At 39.0% G+C, this 16,483-nt stretch overlaps 1 protein-coding gene across 11 annotated transcripts in view; it reads right to left on the bottom strand.

The window, feature by feature from the left end:
• The window catches only part of DGKB (diacylglycerol kinase beta), a 414,451-nt gene that overhangs the window by 321,390 nt on the left and 76,578 nt on the right, over positions 1 to 16,483 (bottom strand). For all 11 annotated transcript variants that reach the window (XM_054817166.1, XM_054817163.1, XM_054817164.1 and 8 more), the window contains one exon: positions 13,029 to 13,289. In XM_054817166.1, the coding sequence (XP_054673141.1) occupies positions 13,029 to 13,098 (70 nt within the window). In that variant the 5' untranslated portion in view covers positions 13,099 to 13,289. The remainder of the gene's footprint in view (positions 1 to 13,028; positions 13,290 to 16,483) is intronic.

Raw genomic sequence — 16,483 nt, 5'->3', positions numbered from 1 at the left:
GCATAAAATTTCAAAATGCAACTGGACGCCAACCAGAAGAGCAGCTGGAAAAATCTCAGCTCTGATAACAAGCTCCAGAATTATCTACTCATGGTCATTTGGCAAGGGCTGGGTTTTTTTGGTTTGTTTTTTTTTTTTAACATAGCTCCATTGATCACTGAAGTTATGCAGCATAAGCTACTAGACCTTTATCTAAGACTAAATATGTACAGTGGGGGGGAAAAAACCCCACACTCTAGAATATGTATGCAAAGAAAATAATTTTTTCAGAATTATACAGAAGACCATTACTTACATTAAATTGAAAACCTGTATCAGTAGAAGTGGAACTCTCTCCTGGTGAAGTGTTGTTTCATGAAAGATTAGGACAAGACTGATATTCTGCATAACTATTAACACTAAAAACTGATTAAGAAAAAAATGCATAATGAAAATAATAAAAATTTGCTATGATAAAGGACTTTGTTCTCCTCCTTTTGTGAAAGGAATGAAAATGTTTCCCATTTCTTCCATCTGTTTCGTCTTTATGCAACAACAATTATTGGTCTGTAGTAACTAAACAGGTGGGAGAAATGAGAAGCATTTTCATCTCCTTCACAAAAGGAAAAAGAAAAGGAGGTAGAAACCACTCTCCAAAACAGAACAGGGCACTGAGACAGCACTTATGGAAAAGACTGAGCAGATAAACACAAGTATTTACTAAAACAATGCAGAAATCAAATCCCCAGAAATGCTTCACAGTCAGTAAAACAAAGCAGATTATCAACTCTTTTCTAAGCTAAAACTAGCTGTGGGTATGTGTTTTTATTCTTGTTATCACTCTTTATTTTTGAAAGATAGAAGTATGGGTATGTGGTCTCCAAGAAGCTTGGCCTAAAACCACTAGAATGCTATTAGAGGCAAGTTCATAGTGACATATTAGCAGTTTGAATAAGAGAAGCACTTATAAAAACTCACCTGCTGTTATATACAAGACTAATCACAATTAAAAACCTTAACAGAGTTTGCCTTAATCACCACCTCGGAACGCTACACGTACCACTCTCTGGCACTATAATTTGTGTAGCAGCCAGCAGCAAATGAACACAACTTCTCTACCACTGGCAGCACGAACAGCAAACCTGCATGAACAGAGCTCTTGTGAACCCCCCTGGCTGCTACCTACCTGACTCCTGAAGGGGAAAAACAGGACACGACAAATTCTTTCTGCATGGGACAAAACAACTTTATCCACTAGAAGCAACACAACATTCAGTGAGGTCTGACTCCGTTTCAAGCCAAAGACTTTCTGTAGTGCAGAGACCATATTGCTAGTTTCCACTAAAATAATTAAATGGAGATGTGATTATAAGCCATTGTGCATAATTATGCAAATTTTGGTATTGCTTTTTATGTCAAGACAGACCCTGAATAAAGATTAATATATTTGTGATTGGAACCCTTACAAAACTTTTCAGATGCATGCCTCCCAGGGACAGGATGCTAAGCTGTAGAGATGACTGGATTTGTTTGGGGGTTTTTGTTTTGTTTGTTTGGGGGGCAGAAGAGGAGGGGGTGGTGTTAGCCAAAAGATGCTACACAGGTTTTGTGGCTAGATAACAAAACGGGGATGGAAAAAAGGAGGGGGAGAAAAGAGAAACTCAGGTTCTTATGAAAGGTGTTAATGGTAGGAAAACCACAAAGTTTAAAGTAAACTTTTTCAGGTTATTTTTAAAAATAGGAGATTGGCTAACTTGAACCTCCAATATGTACACAGAGCTGCAAGATATCTTAAGATAGAGTCTGTCTTGGAGAGTTTGCAGTTTGAAGAACAGCTTAGTAGTCCTCCTACATAATCAGTCATTACACCTCTAGAATGCTCTTAGAAGGAACTGCTAGTCTGGCACTTGCTTCTTGAAATCTAATCCAGAAAAACTTCAGTGCATGCTTTAATTTAAACACGTAGTTACACTGGGAAATACTTCAGAATGTGCTTTTGTACCATTTAGGACAATTTAATTACATCTTGTCATTCTTTCTGTGGATCCCTTAAACTCCCATAATCCTCTTAAAGCACCAATAATTTAAAATTGTATCACAGTGTCATATACTGTTTGGAGATATCAGATCCTCTTTGGAGGTATCACATGTTAGACTATAGATGAAATAATGAGCTTGGATTTGACGAGCAATGTGACAAGATTCATTGTGTCTGAAACAAAATATAAAAATATGGTTCTCTAAAACAAAACAAAGGAATATGAAATGGGTCAGTATTCCTTTAACTATTAGCTAATTCCTAATTAACTAACATCTTATCTACTAAAATACTTCTGAATGAATAATCATTTCTGATTTATTCTAGAATAAGAGCGCCTCCAAAGGGAATGCAAGTGGCTTATTTCAAATTCCAGTCTGAGTACTTGTTTGGATTCACCCTCAGCCAAAATTAACTAAATAAGTAGTCAAGCTTTAGAATCAAAAATAATAGCACTTATGCACATTTTCAGAGTTTAATAATAAAGAATTGATAGATAAAATTCTACAGGGCTCTCTACAGAAAATTGAATAGTTATCTTAGAATAATTTAAATCATTTTTACAAGATAAAATTTGGCTAGTCACTAAGGTTCTACTTGAATTCTTTTCCTTCTGCCCCAGGTCATTCCTCTCAATCTTACCATTTGTTTTTCATACTCTTTTTTTTTTTTTTTTAATGGCCACACACCCAAATGTCAAATAAGAATTCCCAAAAAGTCAACCTTTAGGTACTGAGCTCTGTTTTAGCTCCTGTCTGCTGCTCTGACTCTTTAAAAGCCTACTTTGATTTTGTCCTAATCATCTCTTTCTGAGATCCGTTCTTCTCTCAGTTTCCTTAAAACACTCAATGCATATTAAAATCACTCATTGCATACAACGCAATGCTGTAAAAATAGTACGGGTCTATGAGTTGGTAGACTCCAACTTTATTTGAAGCCATTTGTTTTGTTTTCCCATGGCTTAATTTTCAATTATTTTTATAATTTTTTCCCCCTTCAGGACTTTCATATTTTTCATCCCAGCAACTCTGAATCTCCTACATTCCTGCTACTAAAACAGTACAGTTACCATCTATTTGTAACCTTAATTCAAAACTAGAGTAATGTACTTACCTTGCCACTCTTTTTCTTTGCATGTCTTCAATCTGCTTTCATCATCTCTAGTATCATTTCAGTAATTTCTCAAACTCTTAGAGCCTATCCAGTACTGAAGCACTTCTGTTCCATAAAACACTCAGACACATACTTAGTATACAAACCGCCTTCCCATCCTCCTCTCAAAACGGTCTAAAATCTTCACTATGTTTCCTTCCATTCATTTCAACCTCCACAATATACAGGCTATGCTTTCTTCTAAAGCACTGATGTCAACAATGACTGCCAAGGTCTTTAAATGGTCTTTAATTAATGTATTCTGAGACAGGCAAGGATGCTAGATTCTGTCCTACCTCTGTAGGGAATTTCAAACATAAATAACATACTAAAAGTAGAAATGACCCTCTACTTAAAAAACCAAAACACAAACAAACAAAAGTAAAACCAACAACAAACAACAGTTAAAGCATTTTAAAGCTATTTGGTATGCCTTCATGAATGAAAACATCTATGACTAGGCCAGTTAATTCTGGGAAATACATTCTTCAAAACAAATTCATTATCAATAATTATCATTACTGCTACACTTTAATTTGACTATCTCAATAATGCAGATTATTTATAAGTTTTTTTAAAATAAAATCAAGAATTTATATTTTCAGAAACTGCAAGGAAATACTATATTGGAATTTAATCACAAGTTATTTTCTTAATATTCCATACTGCTTTTAATAAAATTATAAGTTATAAACCACACAGAATCTGACAGTTCTAGAAACAAATTTAGCAATCAGTAATGTCCTCAAAAAGCCATTGCATTTTGCAATGCAGCCAACAAAACTATGCAGCGACACTCCGAAACACCCACTAAAAATCTTCCAAAGCCACACAAAAAGCAATATATTTTTAGTGCTTGAAAAAAAACAATGAAAACATACATAATTATAAGCACATTTAAAATTTTTGCTTCTTTTAATTGGCCGAAAACAACGGAGAGAAATGCAATCCAGGGCCCTTCAAGCCTGACACATGGCACAGGGAAAGGGGCCTTTGGACACCACCAGGCAGCCCAAAGCTCACTCTTTTTTTCAAACAGAGACCTCTGATTCTCCATTTGAACCATCAAGAGCAACCTGTCTCCTGTTCTCAAGAGAAACAAGGCAGGCAGCTTTGGCTCTCCTTTCTTCAGAAATCCAGGAGAGGCAGAACAGCGCAAGCGGTAGCGCTAATAGCAAAGTATATTTTTTTCAGTGGATGCGTCGGATGAGGAGTTTTCCCCTTCTCTCCTCAGGCATAAGCAGCTTTGCTGGGCTGAGGGGACCCGCCACAAGCTACTGGTTCTTTGAGTTCGAATCCCACAAAAGCAAGGAGGGATCATTCTTCCTCTCAGAGCTATTTTTTTTCAGTTTCTCTGATGAGTCATAGATTGTCATCATTTGAATTACACTTTCAAGCTCTTCTATAGAAACACAAGGACTAAAAATACATGCTTTTAATGAGAGTTGAGATTCTGCCACAGTCACACGGTTCCCCAATTAGTTCATTCTCCCTTCAGTTTTGTTTCTTCAAGGCTTGGTGAACTGTAATTCTCTGTTTGTGACATCAGGCTCATTTCCACAGCAACCAATTGAATTATCCCCCAAATCTTTATAATAGAGAACAAGCAATAGGAACAGATGAACTCTTAAGAAACAAAAGCTTCTCACTGTTTGCATGCAAATGTCCATAGAAACAACCAAACAATAATGGAAAAGAAATATGGAAGATACATAGAAACATAGGAAATGTAACAAAGGCATAATCAATGTTTATACACTCTACAGTGTATAAATACACGTTCAGTAATTTTATGACCTTATGTCAGACTTGTAATGATCACAATATGTGTTCAACGCCAGTAATAGCTGATGCTGCAACATCGGGCGTTAATGACTGGCAGTGTATATCTGTGCAACTTCAATGCTAGAAAGAAATCATTATTTTTGACAGAGGGAACAGAAACCAAGGTGAGATGACACCATTTGCCTTTCAGGATTCTAAGACAGGAGGTATTGCTGCCACAGCAATACCACAGCACACAGCCACAGCACACCATGGATTCCACAGCCACAGAAACTTGAGAACTGGGGTTTCTATTTTGGACTTTGTACGAACTCTTTAGATTTCCTTCTTGCAACAATATCCTTGAAAACAGAAATGCATAGTCATTGACTTTTCCCCTCAAGACTTATAATTCCCTTCTATTGCAACAAAGGACCAGCATTTGGGAGCCTGACTATATTATTTAACAACCCTGGATCTATCTGCACATCTAAGAGTTAATACAAGCCCTGATACTATTGGCAGTGCTACAGCTCTGACTAACTTAACCTTTCCCAGATACCTAAACGGGCACTATGTCCCCAGTGGAAACACTGGAAACTTAGTAGCATAACCTAGAAAATAGTATGATTATCCTAAAAATAAAGGTCAAACACTATGCGGTCTCAGCACAATTAATTCAGTATCTGTATTGTATTGAACTATTGTGTTTCACTGCTCAGTGAGACTGCGTAAACATTAGAATCTTTTCCAGGTGTTGCAATCGCCTTCTCTCCCCCACTCTCCCAGATGAAGCAGAAGTGCAAGATGGTTGCAAGTCAATTACCATCTTCTAGTGAGGCCACCAAGTGCTCTTGGTGATGAGACAGTGTCCTATTCACCACACAGCATGCATGGCCAGTGCCTCTCTGTGCTCAGATGATGGGTTTATAATATGTAACAGACTTTTCTAACAGTATTTTATCCCTGGAGTCTGGGATCAATGCAATTTGCTACTATCTAACAGGTTGCATCGATTTTTTTCCTTCTCCAATTCCTCTAGCATTTCTTCCATATGAGATTTAAATAGGTACGAAACTTTGATACTTTCATGAGCTTTCCTAAAATGGACAAATAAAGTGTATGAGCACTAGCACAACTCAGACCATTTGCTCCCTAATACTTTTGTTACCCCTAAATGAAATTTGCAAGTTTCTGAGCCATCATATTTTTGACCCTGCCACTCAATCATTCAGGAACCAGAAGCAGCTCTTTAGGACAGGAATTGAAGCTAAAACCAGCTGGTTTCATTGAACTTTTCCTACTCTGGACCAATTTGTCAACATCTTTAAAAAATCTAAATTACAAGTTTCCTCTAAAGGCCTATTGCCTTCTCTGCTTTTATTGAATGCACTAAGTCTCTTTCTGTTATGATATATGACCTCTTGCTAGCAGTGTCAGTCAACAGCATGCAGCAGTAACAGTAGTGCTGCATTTTGCTGGCTACAATCCCTTTATATCAGAACTCTTGAACAAGTCAGGTATTTCTGGGAGCATCCTCCATTGTTCAGAGGAATAGGGGATCTTATAAACAGCTGAGTATGTCCCAATTTTGCCACGTGATAATCACAAATGCATATAAATTCACTATTTTCCTCTCTTAAAACATGTCTCCCTGCAACTGCCACACAAAGTTTCTTGCAGTCAGAATACAGGGGAGGATTCCTGAAATTAGCTAAAACATGAACATAATACTGTAGTAAGATCACCTTCAGGATACTCAAAAAAGTCACTCAATGTGACATTACTTTGCACCATCACTGCGTATAATTCAAATAAAATTTTAGGAAAGCCATTAGTTCCTAAAATATTGTTTTATATTAGAATATAAAGCAGCCTGAGAGGGACTGAAAGGACTCAGAGGCTTGAAGAAAAGTAGCTGGAAAGCTGGCTGGCAGAAAAGGACCTGGGGGTGTTGGTAGACAGCCAGCTGAATATGAGCCAGTAGTGTGCCCAGGTGGCCAAGAAGGACAACAGCATCTTGGCTTGTATCAGAAATAGTGCAGCCAGCAAGACTAGGGAAGTGATCATCCTTCAATCGCACTCCGCGCTGGTGAGGCTGCACCTCGACTACTGTGTTCGGTTTTGGGCCCCTCACGACAAGAAAGACATTGAGGTGCTGGAGCATGTTCAAAGAAGGGTGACGAAGCGGTGAAGGGTCTGGAGCAAAAGTCTTATGAGGAGCGGCTGAGGGAACTGGGGTTGTTTAGCCTGCAGAAAAGGAGGCTGAGGGGAGACCTTACCACTCTCTACAACTACCTGAAAGCAGGTTGTAGCCAGGTGGGTGTTGGGCTCTTCTCCCAAGTAAGAAGTGATAGGACAAGAGGAAATGGCCTCAAGTTGCACCAGGGGAGGTTTAGATGGGATATTAGGAAAAATTTCTTCACCAAAAGGGTTGTCAAAGCATTGGAACAGGCTGCCCAGGGAAGTGATGGAGTCACCATCCCTGGAGGTATTTAAAACATGCATAGATGTGGTGCTTTATGGACATGGTTTAGTGGTGGACTTGGCAGTGCTAGGTTAACGGCTGGACTTGATGATCTTAAAGGTCTTCTTCAACCTAAACAATTCTGTGAAATAAAGTAATTCCTGAATAATTTGATAGACTCTTTAGTCAATGTAATGAGGTCAGCACTCTCTTCTGTATTGTCCCTTTCCCTAAACAGCCTATTGTACCTTAAACAAGTTGGATGCCCTACTTCAGTATGAGCATGGAAACAGGAAACAAGTTCTGCATACACCTGAGTATCCCTTCTGACTGCCAGGAAAAGGTTCCTCCTTACTGAGTTCTGGACAGAATCAATATGACACTGTTTACCCTAGACAGGTCAACTGGAGAACTGACTGGCTTCTGTTTGGGTAAAAACACATCTGCTGGTCATAGATAGGCATATATCATGGCAGGAACACTAAGCATTTTAAGTCATTAGAGAGCCCACCTCAGAGATCCAGATCATACTGTATTACTGTATGGTTATCAGCTTTTTCCCTTCAAAAATGCTCAGCTTATTGTACCTATGTTATATTCTCTTCAAGACCTAACACAGAACTCCTGATGAGAGAAAGGAAAGAAATCCATTAATACTTCTGCAGCTGACATTGATTCATAGATGAAGTTGTTGCAGCAGGTGGAGAGCTGGGCACCGATTTTCACAGGCCAAGTCCTGACTATGATTGGTTAAAGAAAAAATAAATTCATAACTTCTTATCTTTTCTATTCTGGATTTCAGTCTAACATGAGTCATAAAGGTGGATCTAATAGTCTCATTAATGCAGACTGTATATAACCACCTTCCTTTGGACAGTGTTCAGCTTTTTTTTAAGAACAAATCTGACTAGAGCCTAAACCTATCAGATACAATATTTCTATCCCATTTTCTCTAAAGCGGTATACACCGGAGTGTACACCAGAGATTTAAAATCACAGTTCTTAAGAAAAAAATTACAGTGCTGTATCAATAAACATAGTTCACAGTTCACCTCTCAGAAGAGCTAAAGCAAGTGCCCCATCAAAGTCTTGAGTGGGACTCCAATTTCTCTTGGAGATTTTCAGTCTCCAGTCATAGACTCAGAACTAGGATTCAGATGCCACGCATCATCAGCTGGCCCCTTTTTCTGGCCACTCCATCCTCAAAAGGCCTTGCATGCCAAGAGGGAATCTCTCACTAGACCCATTATCCTTCTCCATGAAGTTCTCCAAGCACATGGGGTATTGTACAGGCAGCGCTGGCATACTCCATCTTTCAGCCAGTCTGACAAGCTCTGACAAAACTTTGAAAACTTAATTTCCGCCATCTTGACTAACAGCAGCAGAAACACCATACTCCTAAAATCCAATACTTGAGGTAAAACTATTCTCAGTAATCACCAGGAATTTTCTCTCTCAACTTTCCAAACAGCCACAAATAGCTGGGTTTAACAATCTGTATTCTTTGATGAGGCCCATTCCCTCATTAGAATTAGCACAATTCCATGTGGCACTAGAAGCTTGGGACCCTCTGAAGGATTGCACAATGGCCCATAGCTGCTGGTGACCAGCTGCCACATCTATGAAGTTCCCCATAGGTTATCATTTATGCCCATTGTAAAAGAAAATTTCTTCCATCTGTGAGGGCCACAAAATCAAACCCACCCAAGAGTCTCTTGTCACTTAATTCTGGCCCAAAACTTCTGTTGACCTTCCTGGTTCTCTTCAGAGATCTTTTTCACAAATTCCTCCTTCCTGTTCCCCTATCAAATTCTTACACTACCCAGTTCTTGCAGTAGCTATTGATGCTACATCAAAAGATGCTGCAGCTGCTGCTGCTGTTCCTGTTCTCACAACCATTTCAGTAGCACTCCACCATCTATTTCTATCTTCAGGCTGCGACAGTCTGCCCAAGTTCTCCTCCACCAGCCTGGGAAAAAATCTCTGCCAAAAGTTTTGCAAAGTCTTTTTCAGGCTTTTTCCTGAGGGCACATTTTGTTGACAAACTCAAAAGGACAACACAAAACCAAGCTATTTCCCCAGAGTGCACACGCTGCCAGAGCTCAGAGTCCTTTTCCTCCACCTCTCTCCGCCTACCAAGGGAAGGGCAGACCTTCCATTTCTTTCACAGCCTAGCTGAATCATGAAACAGCCTTGCTTTAACTGTTTCAAATCCCTTCAATATTTTCTCACTTGCTTTCAGAGCAGGATCCTCTAAACTTTCCTTAACATATAATTTGGACCATAGCAGCCATAAAACTTTGTTTAATAAAAAGGAGATACAAAATTCATTTAATAAAAAGGATACAAAAAACCCTGTCCAAACTAATCAAACTTAACATACAGACAATAATCACAATGAAGCTATTTATAATGTTTCTCTCTAATTTCCTTACAATTCAGGCTGCTGCTAGGAGTTGCACAGAACTATGCATATACCTGGTACTATACAGTTTAGAAGAAACAGTCTTTGTCTGAAAAATCCTGTATGTACGTTACTCTATGCACTTAAAATGACACTTTTAGGCAGAAAACGCCCTGCATCTTTTTGCCTTTCACCAGCATTGATCATGAAATCTAAAGGAGAAAAAAAAAAATATCTCCTGAGTGCATGTATTTCCCTAGAATCTTCAGGATTTGGTGTGGGCTACATTATTGTTGTTGCTGTTATTGTTATTATTACTATTATATAACGAGCACACCAATTATCTCAGTTCTCTTTCTCTTCTTGTATTTTTCCGAGGCATTTTAAAACATGCAAAGATCTAATGCAAAATCTTCTCTACTATTCCCTCTTCAGAACAAGAGGACAGAGGAGATTTTTAATTTGACCAGCACGGAGGACACAGAGGAACTGTCTTTGGAAATAATTATTCTTCCAAAAACCACACATATGCATATTAACTGCAAAGAACCAAGTATTAGGTAATATGCTCTTTGAATTTTAGAAGTAGACTTTTCTTCTTGTTAAAGTAATATTTAAACTGTTCCAAAATATTCATTTGAAGCCCCAAATTATTTAAGTATGGTGAGCAGATGAAGAAAGGTCTTAAATTGGAAGTATAAAGTTGCCTTGAATTGAGCTCAAAAATAATTCAGTAAAATGAAATTATGGATATTCCTTGGATTAATTTAGTGGAAGATATTCACTTACTATTAAGTTCCGAGTGTCGCTTAGAGGGAAATCTTTTGTGATTAGGAACAAGTGGTGGAGAACTCATTCTCCTTTGCTGTTTGGTTACTTTTATGGAAACTGGGAAAAGCTGAGCTGGTGCATATTCAGGAAAGAAATTTTACATTCAAGGTTTGTGTTCACCAGACAACACACTTGGATCAAGCTAAGAATCACACTATAAATACATGATGAAGACAATAGGCAGACAAGGTGTGGTAGGAACTTCTCAGTGGGATACCAATGACCGTATCTTGCACACAGAGCTAGGAGCAGGCCTTGTTGTTTGTTTAACTATACGTGCAACAGTAGACAGGCTATCATCAAGCTGACAGAAGATCAATTAAAAGCGGAACTACACTGAACTGGAGCAAAGTGTCTTTCTGTCAGAAAGCGGAAAGCACGTATCCCTGTCCAAGCACTAGAATCCATGTGAGTTTAACAGGCTTTACAGTGCAAGATTCACACACCTACTTGGGTGAGTAAAAAGAAGATTTAGGCCGAATTCAGACCTCTAAGCCCAGGACAGGTGGATCTATAATGTCCACACTCCATCAGCTGCAGTTCTGCATGCATAACCTAACTCTGGAAACACTTGAAGCTTACATCTCTGCATCTTCTGTCTTAATATGGTTTGAAAATTCCTCCTGGCAGGACCTGTGGACCCATGGAGAGAGGAGCCCACGCCAGAGCAGGTTTGCTAGCAGGACTTGTGACCCTGTGGGGGATCCCACACTGGAGCAGTCTGATCCTGAAGGTCTGCACCCCGTGGGAGAGGCCCACGCTGGAGCAGTTCGTGAAGGACTGCAGCCCATAGGAAGGACTCACGTTGGAGAAGTTTGTGGAGGACTGTTTACCGTGGAAGAGACCCCACGCTGGAGCAGGGGAAGAGAGTGAGGAGCGGCTTGGTGGGCACCTGGTGTCCAACCAAGGTAAACCCAGCAGAGCTGTACTAAAGTAATTCTGATTCCAGTGACCTCATTAAGTAGATGTGACTACCAGCCACTAAAAGTTTGATCCAAATTCACTGACATCCAAGGTGGACAGGTTTTTGGGAGATTATACTCTTTGTTCCAGTACTCACTTTAGGCCTGATTCAAACTAAGATAGGGATTACAAATATTCTATTTGTAACTTCAAGAAAGTGCAGTTGTTAAAAATTTCCTTAGTTAAAACAATGTTAGAATTTAGGTAAGGATTTAAAGCTGTATGTGGAGCAAATTTCCTTCATCTCTATAGCTTATCCTTTGAGACAAGAAAGTGGCATAGGAAAGAAACATACTTAGGTAATAAATAAAATACTTTAAACTATAGAGCAATCATTGTAGAAAACTGAGAGACTCAAATACATCTGTTCCAGAAAGTATAATGTAAATATTTCTATCTGATTTTTTTTTTTTGGGGGGGGGGGGGGTGTTCAATTACATTGCATCTTATAAAGTATCATTCATGGCTTAACTTGATATCATGAAAATAACACGAATCTCAATCACATTCCAGTGGAATGTGCTATTAAAGTTAACTCTAATAATCATAAAATGATTATTCTGTTAAGATGACTACACTGAAATACAATTAAGTATATGCAGTGATGTCGTAGGCACAAAAAACCCAATCGCCAGTCTTCATTTTACCTTATATGCAAATGCTTCCTTTAGTAATAAATCAACAACATTCATAAGTCACATGAGATTTTATCCTTTTTTAAAAATATAAATTTGGATTTCCTATCCAGGAAAATTTCCTAAATGTTCTTGACCTTTTCCAGCTCAGTTCTTATCAGGCTTCATAAGCCATCTCCTAAATCTAACTTCTCATGGTCAGTATTTGTCCTCTAAGCACACAATTCTGAGCCATTTAAGTTGCTCAGGCAACTTAGAGGAAGTTTTGCCTGAGCAATAACTAAAGAATTGGATCTTTAGCTTAGAGAGATTTTTGTTTCTTGCTGTTTCACAGGACAGCTCCTCATTCACATTGTTTGTAGTATGTAGAAACACCTTCATATTGAACATCTGCATATCTTTCTCCTGCAATCTCCATGTTTCCTCCATGACTGAGCAAGCCGCCTTTTTAACTACAAACCCCATTAGTGGCCTACAAATTGTTACGGTGAATTTAAGGTAGCAAAGCCAGAAAAAATACGCTCTCCAAATAACCATGGTCACATAACCCGGAGTCAGTCTACATAGTACCATACTGGATAATAATTGTTCAGTAAAAATAAAGTTACAGACCCCAACTGATTTTTTCCCATCCAAAGAACGTATCTTTTGGATTAAAAAACATAAGCATAAACCATAATTTAACCTCTTACTTGACAGTGAAAAATATCAATAATATAATCTATTATATTCTGCATTCAAAATATTCTTAATTTTTAATTAGCCATAAAATCAGATATTTAAAAAATTACTTACATTCCGCATATTTCTGAAGCTGAGAGAACTCTCCCGGACTAAGGTTAACCCACTTCTCCTGGCTCGTCATACTGGCAGGAAGGGTCCTCGTTAAATATCAGAAAAACATTCCCTTTGACCCAGGCGATATAAACTCCATAAAGATTCTTAGCCTCAGTTCACAGTGCTTGGAGACTGGAGAGATGGCATCGGTCTATGTGGATGAAGTTTTTGATGCTATGGACTGTTCCCAATGTCTTGGTTCAGTGGCAAGTTACAGCACTGTTAAAGAAGAGCAAACATTAGAAGCATAAATACCAATTTTATTACTGAAATAAATGTAACTGATAAATATTTTCTTATATACAATTTTGCTCAAAATCTTTCCATAAAACATTTGTCCATAGTTTTGTATGTATTTCCAAACTTTATTTTTATAATTCCAAATGCTTATGTGGAGCACTGATAATCAAAAAATATCAATTGTTTACGATCAAATTGCATCCAGACATCTTGCTTGGGGATGTTTGTTTGAGTAACAACAACTGCAATAGTAGATACTATCTATCAGTTAGTTCCCTATGATTTTACAATGGGATTCAGGTAACTGGGTTTGTATCCAAATATGTTGCTGTTCAGTGCTGTGTGGCCTTTTCAGAAACATTCAGAAGCTTCTAATTCCCCGCGTAAAAAAAAAAAAAAAAAAAAAAACCCCACCAGATTCTACAGTTTGGTGAGAAATTCACAAGACCTATATAAATATTAACTATTCTAACAAAACAATAAGGGTTTGATTTTTAGAATGTCACAACATTGCTGAAGTCACTACTGTAAATCAAACATAATTGTTGGCACTGTTGCAAATCAGGAGGAAAAAAGATCAAACTGTGGGTCCCACCTCATTCCAATTTTAGGCAGTTTTTACCTCCGTAGGGCAGACCTTACACCACTCCTTGCACAACAGGTAGGATACTTTTCATCTAATTTTAGCCATCTGAAAGTCAGGTACCTCATCTGAGATTGTCATCTAGGGCTCTCTCTTAATCAGTAGAAAGACACAGGTGGCCCAGACAACAATTAATCCCTCCAGTTTCAACATAATCTTAAAATGTGATGAATTGCCTTCTTGTGGTATTTATCTCTTGCTATTGATTGCAGAGGTTGCCTAGATGACAAGTTTAGACTAGAGAGCTAATTTTAGACCATAAGTGGAATCTCTTTATATGCCTAGCAATGTATCATTTACAAGGGTCAAATTACAAAAACAGCAAGGGAAAAATTCAGACCAGAAAAGACTGACACAGTAATGGAAAGAGTGCTAAGGAGGAAGATGTTGGCAGCTGGGAGAGGAGAGAAAAAGGAGTAAGATGTCACAAGGAGGGAGGGGGGAAAAAAAAAAAAAAAAAAAGGAATAGAGTAGCTAGGAAGAAAGGCATATGAAAAAAGACACATTAACCCAATGACAGACAACACCTTTTTTTTCCCCTGGTCTTACATAATTTTTTTCTGTCTTACATATGAGTATCATTCCTGGACAAAGAAATTCAGGAAGACAGATACCTCGGTCCCAGAGCATGCTTTCATTGCTCTTAGGCCCTTCTTGGTGAATGATTTGAGTATATGTACCTATCTTATGAGCAAGTAAGGCTATCTAAATACAGTAACAGACTACTCGGCAGCTGCCTTGTCTTTTTAAAATTTGAACCAGAAGAGATTCCTACACTCTCTATCTCCTCAAGTTAAAGTAAAACATAACAATAAGTTGAAAGAGGTAAGATCTAGAAACACTGACTGAAAAAATAACAAAAACTAATAGAAGCATGGAGATTGGAAAAAGAAAACATTAATATGGATAACATTGGCCAAGTGCAAGGCATATTAGCCCTCAAACATCAGTGAATCAACATCAGTGCCAGAAAAAGGGCAATAACTACAAAAGCTAAAAGTGATACTCAGTAAGAAAAGCTATCATTCTGTCTTGAGAACCTCAGTCCTCTTATTTATGACAAAAGAAAATAACTATGGTCAATGGGGAAATTTTAATCAAATGAGAGATGTTTCATTTCTAGCAGTCGATTAGATTGTGTTGAAGACAGTTTTATTTCTTCAAACAGATATATTTTTCTCATATTCTTGATAACTGACTAGGTTTTACTGAAAATGTTTTTATATTTGCATAATTGATTTAATAGAACCAAAATTTTCTATCACAATTTCATCCAGTACTAATTTTATATTCTTAACTACATTAGCTTCATTACCTGCAAAAGCTAATATTGCTGAATGCTGTACAGTTAGAGATTATCTCAATTATTTAATATGAATACTTGTGATAAGCAGCCTACCATTGGAATTGCTATCGCTAACAAGGTAATAACTGCTGTGCACTCTAAACTGATCAATCTATTCACGTGCAATACTTTTAGCTGACCACTGTCTATAGGGTTTGTTGTATAGACAGTACATGGGCAGTGCAAACAGACATTTTCCCATTGACTTCCCCTTCTCCAACTTCAGATCTAAATTACCACCTCTGATATCCTTTCCCCTTTACCAGACACCCAGGCTCTACAGCCCACAGTGTTCCAAGAAAAGGTACATGATGACACCAAGCTGTGTGGTGTGGTGGTCAACACACTGGAGGGAAGGGATGCCGTCCAGAGGGACCTTGACAGGCTGGAGAGGTGGGCCCATGCAAACCGCATGAAGTTCAACAAGGCCAAGTCCAAGGTCCTGCACGTGGGTTGGCACAATCCCAAGCACAGCTATAGGCTGGGCGAGGAATGGATTGAAAGCAGCCCCAAGGAGAAGGACTTGGGGGTTTTGATTGATGGGAAGCTCAACATGAGCCGGCAGTGTGCGCTTGCAGCCCACAAAGCCAACCATGTCCTGGGCTGCATCAAAAGAGGCGTGACCAGTAGGTCGAGGGAGGTGATCCTGCCCCTCTACTCCGCTCTTGTGAGACCCCACCTGGAGTACTGCGTCCAGCTCTGGGGGCCCCAGTACAGGAGAGACATCAAGCTGTTGGAATGAGTCCAGAGGAGGGCCACGAAGCTGATCAGAGGGCTGGAGCACCTCTCCTATGAGGACAGGCTGAGAGAGTTGGGATTGTTCAGCCTGGAGAAGAGAAGGCTCCGGGGAGATCTAATTGTGGCTTACCAGTACCTGAAGGGGCCTACAGGAAAGCTGGTGAGGGGCTGTTTATGAGGGAGTGTAGTGACAGGACAAGGGGTAATGGGTTTAAGCTGAAGGAGCGTCGATTCAGATTAGATGTTAGAAAGAAATTCTTTACTGTGAGGGTGGTGAGGCACTGGAAGAGGTTGCCCAGAGAGGTTGTGGAGGCCTCCTCCCTGGAAGTGTTCAAGGCCAGGTTGGATGAGCCTTTGGGCAACGTGGTCTAGTGGAGGGTGTCCCTGCCCACAGCAGGGGGGTTGGAACTAGATGATCCCTTCCAATCCAAACCATTCTATGATTCT

The sequence above is a fragment of the Grus americana genome, chromosome 2 (genome assembly GCF_028858705.1).
Source record: "Grus americana isolate bGruAme1 chromosome 2, bGruAme1.mat, whole genome shotgun sequence".
In the NCBI taxonomy this organism is placed as follows: Eukaryota; Metazoa; Chordata; class Aves; order Gruiformes; family Gruidae; genus Grus; species Grus americana.
This window is presented reverse-complemented; position numbering and strand designations above follow the sequence as displayed.